At 35.4% G+C, this 9062-nt stretch overlaps 2 protein-coding genes across 4 annotated transcripts; one reads left to right on the top strand and one right to left on the bottom strand.

Moving 5' to 3' along the window:
- Positions 1 to 396: 396 nt before the first annotated feature.
- Positions 397 to 4870, top strand: LOC137837112 (FAD-dependent oxidoreductase family protein). 3 transcript variants are annotated; one of them, XM_068645974.1, is made up of 5 exons: positions 397 to 1002; positions 1669 to 1950; positions 2116 to 2552; positions 3311 to 3470; positions 4569 to 4870. In XM_068645974.1, the coding sequence occupies exons 1-5, from the start codon at positions 652 to 654 to the stop codon at positions 4680 to 4682; spliced, it is 1344 nt and encodes a 447-aa protein (XP_068502075.1). In that variant the 5' UTR covers positions 397 to 651; the 3' UTR covers positions 4683 to 4870. The 3 variants fall into 3 exon arrangements, with proteins under 3 accessions (XP_068502075.1, XP_090157578.1, XP_090157579.1); XM_090301452.1 differs by having other exon boundaries at positions 487 to 1002; positions 2090 to 2552; XM_090301453.1 differs by lacking the exon at positions 397 to 1002 and having other exon boundaries at positions 1822 to 1950; positions 2074 to 2552.
- On the bottom strand, positions 4845 to 8831 carry LOC137837114 (ABSCISIC ACID-INSENSITIVE 5-like protein 3). Its single transcript, XM_068645977.2, has 4 exons — positions 8685 to 8831; positions 7294 to 8457; positions 7117 to 7188; positions 4845 to 5254 (listed from the first exon to the last, which is right to left on the bottom strand). Exons 2-4 carry the CDS (start codon positions 8050 to 8052, stop codon positions 5174 to 5176), a joined length of 912 nt encoding a protein of 303 aa, XP_068502078.1. The 5' UTR covers positions 8053 to 8457; positions 8685 to 8831; the 3' UTR covers positions 4845 to 5173.
- Between the last annotated feature and the right edge of the window lie 231 nt (positions 8832 to 9062).

Below are 9062 nucleotides of genomic sequence, written 5' to 3'. Positions count from 1 at the left end.
AGTTCACTCGTTCACAAGAGCTACATCCAATTTCTTAGCTATTATATCTAAGATTCTACTAAACACAAATCTTAATAGAATTTATAGAATTTTAAATCATCTAAATCTCAATATATAGATCAACATGTGGATGGTTCCTTAAGAGAGTCAACAAATTCAACTTAAATTTTGCATCTTGTTATAAGTTTTTTTAGTTTTTTTAGTTTGAGAGAACTTATTTACATAAGGTTCTTATCATTTTTTTTCTCTTAACATACTTTAAAAAAATTAATTAATCACAATTTAATATCATTAGTCTAATAATGAGATTTTCTGGGTCTCAAATACAATGATATAACATTAGCTAGTAAAACCTCTAAAACAATATAATATGAATAGAATAACTATTATTTCTTTATCCTAAAACTCGGAGGCAAAAGAAATGGTAATTTATCTTAGATTATCAATTACGTGTGTATAATATTTGCGCTACAATTTTCTTATAACGATTATACCATACAATTTCTAAACACGGATCTTCTCTCGATGATACTCTCTCCAAAAACTCCTTTGTTAATGGTGAATTGATCCATGATTTCATCCTCTCTTTGCCACCAAATAAACATCAAACAAACAAACAAGGTGAGAGTTGAAACAACCTAAGCTGGAAGAATGCTGAAACAAGCAGTTCAAAGGTTTGAAGGATGCATATCAACATCAAGAAGAAATGGTGATGTTCATATGAAATGGAAGAAACACTTATTTGGCAATTGGGTGAGAAGCATGAGCAGCAAGCCCCGAAGTAGTAACAATAGGTCAACCTGGTACAGTGTTCCAAAGGAGAGAGTGGAGTGCGTAGTGATAGGGGCTGGTGTGGTTGGCATAGCTGTGGCAAGAGCCCTAGCACTTAAGGGCAGGGAAGTGTTGGTCGTAGAATCAGCCCCCACCTTTGGAACAGGGACCAGTTCCCGAAACAGTGAAGTTATTCATGCTGGTATTTATTACCCTGCCAATTCTTTCAAGGTTGGTATCTCCCTTGTAATCAAAGTTGTCATTTTTATGTACTTTGGTTCGATTTCGTTGAAATTGCTGAGAAATGCAGTCCATATAAGCCTCGTGGCCACACAAACAGTAGTACTCTTGACGGAGGGGCTGAAATCTTGGTGTTATGTGTTAGTAGGTGAAAAGAGCATAAAGGGTATTGGAGACCCAAATGATTGAGTCATTCATTGACCTACAAAGCTTCATCATTTGAGTTGATCAATTGGGAGGCAATGGATTAAGAGATGGCAATTTTGCATTTGAACTTCTATTGAATGCATTAGTTAAATATTCCGACATTTGGGTAAAAGTAAAAACATATGATGAATCATTATGCTCTAGTTTTGCTGAATAAAGTTGATGTTATATGGTAGTAGCAGTAAACACGATTTATATTCAACCTCATTTTAATTACCAAGAGTGAACTGTTTGCTGTGCGTTGGTTACCTTGGTTTAGGTCTTTTTAGCTATTCTTTATGCCATACAAAGTGAAAATAATGTTTATAACGCTAAAACATATCATTACATTCATACAGTAACTAGTGATTTTTTGTTTGCTGACTCATTTTCCTGGAAACTAACCAAAATAAAGACTACAGATTTGCCCCCTTTCGAGTAGACCATAATTCAGTCGCCTCTTTTTTGCAGGCAGTATTTTGTGTAAGGGGAAGAGAAATGTTATATGAGTATTGTTCCAAGCATGATATTCCACATAAACAAATTGGTAAGCTTATAGTGGCTACTCGATCTTCTGAGATTCCAAAGCTATGTGATATTTTAAATTGTGGGATTCAAAATGGGGTTGGTGGTTTGAAGATGGTGGATGGTGTTGATGCCATGAGAATGGAGCCTGAATTGCAATGCATGAAAGCAATACTATCACCTCTCACTGGGATTGTTGACTCTCATTCATTAATGCTTTCTTTAGTGGTATGCATTTCTAGCTTCTTTTACCATGTTCTAAAGATGGATTAAGACATCCAAATTCATTGTGAATCTATCTATTTTACAATAAGATTTTGGTAATTACTCATTGCTTTTATTTTGAGTTAGAATGATATATTCACAGGAATATGAACCCTCATGCTCGTCCAGGGGGAAGCTGAAAATCATGGAGCAACATTCACGTACAATTCAACAGTCATTGGTGGCCATGTCGAAGGAAATGATATCTGTGTCCATGTGACAGAAACTGACCGCCTTAAAGAATGGAAAGGGACATCAATTTTGCATCCAGAACTACTGCTAACTTCTAAACTTGTTGTGAACTCTACTGGCCTAAGCGCCCTTGCCCTTGCAAAAAGATTTAGTGGCCTAAAAAGTGAAGTTGTTCCTTCTTCTTACTATGCACGGGGTTGCTACTTTACATTATCTAATACTAAAGCCTCTCCTTTTAGACATTTGATATATCCTATACCAGAGGATGGTGGCATTGGAGTGCATGTTACTATAGACTTGAATGGTCAGGTCAAGTTTGGCCCTAATGTTGAATGGATTGACAGTGTTGATGATATCTCAAGCTTTCAGAATAAGTACTTCCTGTCTTTTGCATGCTTTTGATGTATTTTAGTATATGGTTGTATTGCATGTCCTACTTCCTAACTCATAATCCATAGCAACATCTGCTTGTGTCTGAAATGGTTCAATTCCATGATTTATATTTATTATTTCTAATTTGTAGTTTGTCAAACATGCTCACCTGGAGCATTTTTCACCCTACCACTATTGCGATAGCATTGTACCAAGTACTTGAACAACTCTACTGCATGTTTTAAGTAACTAACAACAGGTCATGGTCATGAGATCTTTTTCTTTGTTAGCTAGTTGCAAGCATAATGAAATCATGTTGTAGTTTCTAACATTTTCTGTTAGGCAGGGAAATAATGAGAGAGAGTGGAAGGTGTACCATAGAAGGAAATTTAAAAATAAGTAGTTGTATGTACAGATTTATATTTTTGGGCTGAAATAATACTACTCAGACTTGACTTTACGTTCTTGGGTTGGTGTTATCTTTTCCCTGACGAGGCACGTTTAAGTTTCTTAGCATGGGGAAGGTAGCTTCTGCACTCTACTCAGAATAGGCATTATCTATTAATTCTTATCCTATTGATGAAACTACATAAATTTTTCCCTCACTGGAGCTATTTTATAGCTGCATATGGTCTTATGTTGTTGTAAAACTTTTGTTCATATGCTCCCTTTTCTTTCATGGTGTGTTTTCCATGTATGCTCCCTTTTCTTTCATTACTTAAAAAAATGTGAATTTGACTTAAGTAACAACGAATCCTAGGTTTGATTATTCGGTAAATCCAAATCGTGCTGAACAATTTTATCCAGAGATAAGAAAGTACTTCCCAAATCTGAAGGACGGTTCTCTGGTAGCTGGATATTCAGGGATCCGACCTAAACTTTCAGGACCCTCACAGCTGCCTGCTGATTTTGTTATACAGGTTTTTTCTCACACTCTCTTATTGTTAGTCAACCTCTATGTTGACAATTTCCCATAACTTGATTAGAGGCAGTATTGTTCATGATGTTAGATTCAATGCTGCACTTCATCCATATGTAGCAGTATTGTCCATTATGTACCAGTTCTCTCATTTTGACTGAATGAATTTGTAAACTCCAAAATCCAAATTAGCCCATTGGTCATGCCACCTTATGTTACATATCTTTATGCTAAACTTCATTTGCTACAATTTTATCATAATTGAAAAAGATTGGCATTGGTGTCCTACAACTATGTTTTACACATCATATAATTTGTTTTTCTTTTTGTGTCAAGGGCTAGTACACATGTCATAGATTTTGTGTATCTTTTTACGTCATGGGAAACTAGTATCACTTTTTAACTTCACGATAAAACCGTGCGTATAATCATCAGGTTCCATGATTATCTTGCATTCACACCATACGCTTTTCTCTTAATGATTCTTGTTTTGGAAACTACAAGGTTCTGGTTATATGGTTTATATGCTTTGGCTAAAAACTACTAGTTTGTTGATCTTTATTGAAAATAGATGGATAATAAGCATTGGTGTTCTAGACCCTTATTTTTCCTTAACGTAACTTCACAGTAATGGATTTGGATAAATTAGCACTGTAGTGTTCCAGGAGGCAACCTGGTATAATGATGAGTTTCTATCGGGTCAGGGGAATGAAAATATGTGACATTATTGACTGTAATGAACAAGCTGATTAAGGATGTCACATGTTTCCATGAAAAATATTTCAGGTCACTCAGATAACATCCTTAATAGATTTTGTCTAGATAAAGTCACTTTACTTCATGTTTCAAATAAGATGGAAGGAGGCAGGCAGTTATAGTTTTGCAATTTGAAAATCATGTTCATCTTTTGGGATATAGCTGCCTGATCATTTAGTGTTTTCTGAATGAATAATTGACACATGCCGTCATAATTCTTTTTAATTTCAATCCAAACTACTCATTCTTTTGAAGGTAGATTCCACTGTGAATGGAGAGAGTAGTTTGATTTTCTACATTTCAATTATACAATGGCATCTTTGGTCTATTTTCATTTGTGCAGGGAGAGGACATTCATGGAGTACCTGGTCTTATTAATCTTTTCGGAATAGAGTCACCTGGTCTAACATCAAGCATGGCTATTGCAGAATTTATTTGTAAAAGATTTGTGGGATGATTCAGGCATAAAGCTAGGACCATGAAGATACTTTACACCATTGAAAACCAAATTGTTGGTTTTGTTTAAGCTTAATTTGAAAAAATAATGGCTTGTATTTCTCAATTCTATGAGAATGTTAATAAAATATTATTCCAGCTAATAAACTTTATCAAACAGGCATTTAGTCCTGCAGTTATAAGCCATAACTGAGTACACTGTGATTATATAATTGCATAATTCACATAAATGGATCCCAAATTAAAGTATATTTATAGTGCAGCTTAAACTGTAAGACAAACTTGTCAAAATATACTTAAAGAAGAGGAAAACATTAGTAGAATAGAGCAAGCTGGGGAGAACTGATTGCATCACAACCAACTACCCGGAGAAAAATAGCCACCCAACTTTATCCACAACTCAGAGTCAAGAGTCAACAGTATAATGCACATGAAAACTATGTGATGTGATAGCATGAAAAAAAGTATTGAGAATTCATTGCAATGAAGATATCAAAAGATGGCTGAACTCGTTCTGCGTAGCTGTTGCTTAGGCTCAGGTGGTGGCTCAGATGGCAATGCCTTCTCGATCTCCTGCAACAAGGAAAACCATTAGCCATCCCTATTTGAATAGTCTTCTCAATCAGGTAAATCCTAAACAAACAAGAACAGTCTAAAACAAAATTTAATGAAGTTATAAACTTTTCACTAGAACTTATTCAAGAAGAAAATAAGATGAGATGAACCAAACTTTTTTCCATAAATTCAAATCAACTTATATAATTCAATTTTTTTCTTTTTCTTTATTCAAGTGTCAATTGAAAAAATCATCTGATCATCATATTGTAAGGACACAACCATTCCAAACGTTCAAGTTATCAGGGAAAGGCAAGTGAGTTATGTCCTGCTTCAAGTTCTAAGATCCAGAAGAAGGTTCTATAGATTATAAATGTTTATAGATATTTACCCTGAACTGCTTTCAGTTTTCAATAAGGTAATCCTCTTGTAGATCTAAGTACAACAATAATATTTGTACTGTGTTTAAAACTGTACAACACTTTTCAATTTTTACAGAGGGGGGAAAATGTTGTGAGCTAATTCATCCTCCAGAAGATTGAGATTGAAGTTACTTCCCTGTGTTTTACATTTTTAGGACCTCTGCTTTTCATTGAAGTTTTCCCATAAGGTTCCTTGAAGTTTTGTGAAGTTGTAAAGAAAAAATTGAAACCAATAGCTCGGGATAATCTCAAAAACTAACAGAAGGGTCGAGGCCAAAATAGAGACATAAAACTATGGACAATCATATGAAGTTTCTCTCACAAATTCAATTTATTGGGATGGCCACACCATTAGATGATATGAGTGTCATAATGATAGGAACTTAAGTATTATGGGATGCCTAAGTCCACATCAAGTAGTACAATGGTTTGTTAACTGGAAAAAACCATCTAGCCACAGCATACCAGAGCAAAACTAGATGCTTTGGCTGAGTTTAACCAATGTTCAATACCAACTTCAGCATTTGAAATTATCAATCTGCTTCATGTAAGCAAAGGAAGATATCCTAGTCCCATGTTTTCAAGCAATTTAAATATTTTGAGCTAATATTTAACTGTACCTTGTGATTATTCATTACCAGATATAAACCCCAAAGTTTGATGCATTCCACATATTATAGCTTTTAATGTCTATGCTACCAGTAAGATTCTAACACTCATAAAAATCCAATCACTGTCTCAATAAAAATGGGAAACATGAAGATGTTGTAATCAGTACAATGTTTGATTATAACTAAGCATTTAACAAAGGTGCTACACACATTTGCAATTAATATGCCCCGGAAACAAGCACGTACACATATAAACACGAAGTACTTTTGTTTCAACCTTTCCCACAACGACTTCCCTCGTTAGTTAGCCTCAATTACAAAAGACAGATACAGTAAATGAAATATTCAGAGGGCCAATCAATGGAGTTTCCTGCAACTTTTGCATTGTGAACCAACTACTATTAGGATACATTATGGTTGTAAGGAAAGAGAAAAAACACACGTTAGCCCACAAAATTTTCTATTTTATTTTTAGTCAACATTCTCTCCATGTAAAACACACCAAAAATGTAGATCCAAATGCAATTAAAATAATGCAGAATCATATTAGCGATAAAAGACCAGTCTATCTTAGAAGTTCAACTAATTTCAACATTCATAGTATTAGTTTTGAGCCAATTCCCATTATCATTTTTCCCTTTCTAAATAAAAGAATGGTTAATTTGTTAGAAAAGGAGTTTAAGTCTAACTCATTTTTACAAAACCAGTTTGTTGTAAGATTAGAATTGTCATACTTATATACTGCAAATTAACATTATCAGGCCATAAAGAGATGTGACAAGCAAATATTTCATTAAACAAGAAAAAGATAAAAATGGCAAAGCAAAGGTAAGAATTACAAACATACATTCAGTCTTCTAAGCCTTTCATTCTCCACTTCTAATTGCTTAACTTTAATCTCCAGTTCTTGTGTGTATGCCTGTCCACAGGCAGAGATGATACCTTTATCAAATTAGAAACACAAGCAGATTTCAAAGAATAACATCACATGCAAACACACACACACACAAAAATGTAATGTAACCTGTCTTCTTGCCCGAGATCGAGCAGCAGATTCTCTATTTTTAATCATTCTCTTGTGCCTCCTCTCCACAGTTCTCTCCACCAGATCACCAGAGGCAAGCCTTTTTCGACTGGGAGTTTGTGTATCCGATAATGCTCCTACTAAAGAAGCCGGTTCAGAGTATGCTGCATCCAAAACTAGATTCAACGTAGTGTGGAAAGGCTGCTGAATGGCATGCCCAGCCACATAACCCCCAACAACCATATTCTGATGCTGCACTGAAGGGTGCTGGTATTGCATCCAATGGCCATGCTGTGAGGAAACCCCATCTGAATCAGGAACCACTCCAGCCTTCACCAAGAAGTCCTCCAGAGTCATCTCACCCATTGTAGGCTGTCTTTCCTGGGTTTTCTTATCCCTACAAGTACCCTTCTTCAGTTGCATGTCTCTCCACACCTCATCAACAGTTTTCCTGCTTAGATCCCTTGACAAAGTTAGACTTCCCTGAGGATTCAGAAAGGAAGCAGAAGCAGCAGGACCATCTTGCATGTCAGCATCACCACCACCAAAGTCCAAGCCCGGGGCCTCACCACGAACTTCAGCAATCCACACACTCTTCAGCAACTCATCAAGATTCATGCTGCCAAGTGGCTTCCCCAAATTCCCAAGCTGGTTATGCAACTCATCTAGGGTCAGATTATACAAGGATCCTTGCCTAACCAAAGGGGTAGTACTAGTAGTAGTATTTGGCTCTTGAACTGCCCCACCTTGAGATCCCATTTTTCTTAACCCCAACACAAATCTACAATTCTATATCATGCATCTCCTAAGCTCCCCAGAAAGCACCTCAATATCAGGTCAGTATCCCCCCTCTCCCCAAAAAAATACACAGAAAATAATCAACTCTAACTCTAACAAAAAGCGATTTCTTTGAGCTATGGAGATTTGATAACCAGCACTCACAAAGACAAAGCAAGTAAATGTGAAGTGGTGGGTGAAAATTGGTCCAGAAGAAAAAAACAATAAGCCAGATCAGATTTTAAGGGAATCAATGTTGCAGATGCTCCGCACACCAACATAGGATGGCACTTGAAAGCAAAAGATAAAAGCCATCAGCTAATCATCATGCATGTTATTTCCATCATCATCACCACTGTTCATTAGATAAAAGGAACAGACTTGATCCTGCAAAGCACAAATCAAACCCCTTATTGTGATAAAAAAATGATCAGCTCAACATTCCCTTTCTCATTACACTGTCTAGAAAAAAGGGTCATTGAGTTTTTTGTCTTCCTTCAAATAAAAAAGATAAACTCATTAGTGAATAAAAAATTTGGAATTGAAGAATAGACTCTTCTAGTTCTGACTTGTGAGCTAAGAACAAAACCAAAATCTTAGAAGGGTCACTTTACTTTCAGTAGTATTTCACCAACTTGTACTGTTTTACATATGGGAGGACCAAATTTGAAATTTCCAAAATCTACAAAAATTGGCATTTCAAATTTTTCATTGGGAGTGGGAACAGCAGTGCACACCAAGCAAGGTAGAAGAAACATTTCAAAAAAACAATCTTAATTAGTATCATTGTTAAATGGAAGAACCACTGCCTTTTCTCTCTCACCAGTCTTTGTCTTTCTTTTTACTGGTAGAAAATATAATAATTAAACCATAAAGATGAGTGGGGAAAAGGTACCAATTTTTATAATGTTCATTATTATTAGACTTAAATTTTTTACTTAAAATTAACAAATTTTGATTTTAATATTGATAAAAAAATATTCTTTAGTTTA

This window comes from Phaseolus vulgaris, chromosome 4 (genome assembly GCF_051622355.1).
Source record: "Phaseolus vulgaris cultivar YP4 chromosome 4, ASM5162235v1, whole genome shotgun sequence".
Taxonomy (NCBI): domain Eukaryota; kingdom Viridiplantae; phylum Streptophyta; class Magnoliopsida; order Fabales; family Fabaceae; genus Phaseolus; species Phaseolus vulgaris.
The sequence above is the reverse complement of the archived record's forward strand: the minus strand, read 5'-3'. Positions and strand labels throughout refer to the sequence as shown.

Excerpts from the sequence above, each read along its gene's own strand:
- LOC137837112 (XM_068645974.1), top strand. The coding sequence starts at position 652 with ATGCTGAAACAAGCAGTTCAAAGGTTTGAAGGATGCATATCAACATCA. Across the intron at positions 2,553-3,310 it reads ATCTCAAGCTTTCAGAATAA|GTTTGATTATTCGGTAAATC; the intron begins GTACTTCCTGTC and ends AACGAATCCTAG. Across the intron at positions 3,471-4,568 it reads CTGCTGATTTTGTTATACAG|GGAGAGGACATTCATGGAGT; the intron begins GTTTTTTCTCAC and ends TCATTTGTGCAG.
- LOC137837114 (XM_068645977.2), bottom strand. The coding sequence starts at position 8,052 with ATGGGATCTCAAGGTGGGGCAGTTCAAGAGCCAAATACTACTACTAGT. Across the intron at positions 7,189-7,293 it reads GATCTCGGGCAAGAAGACAG|GCATACACACAAGAACTGGA; the intron begins GTTACATTACAT and ends GCCTGTGGACAG. Across the intron at positions 5,255-7,116 it reads AAAGGCTTAGAAGACTGAAT|GAGATCGAGAAGGCATTGCC; the intron begins GTATGTTTGTAA and ends TCCTTGTTGCAG.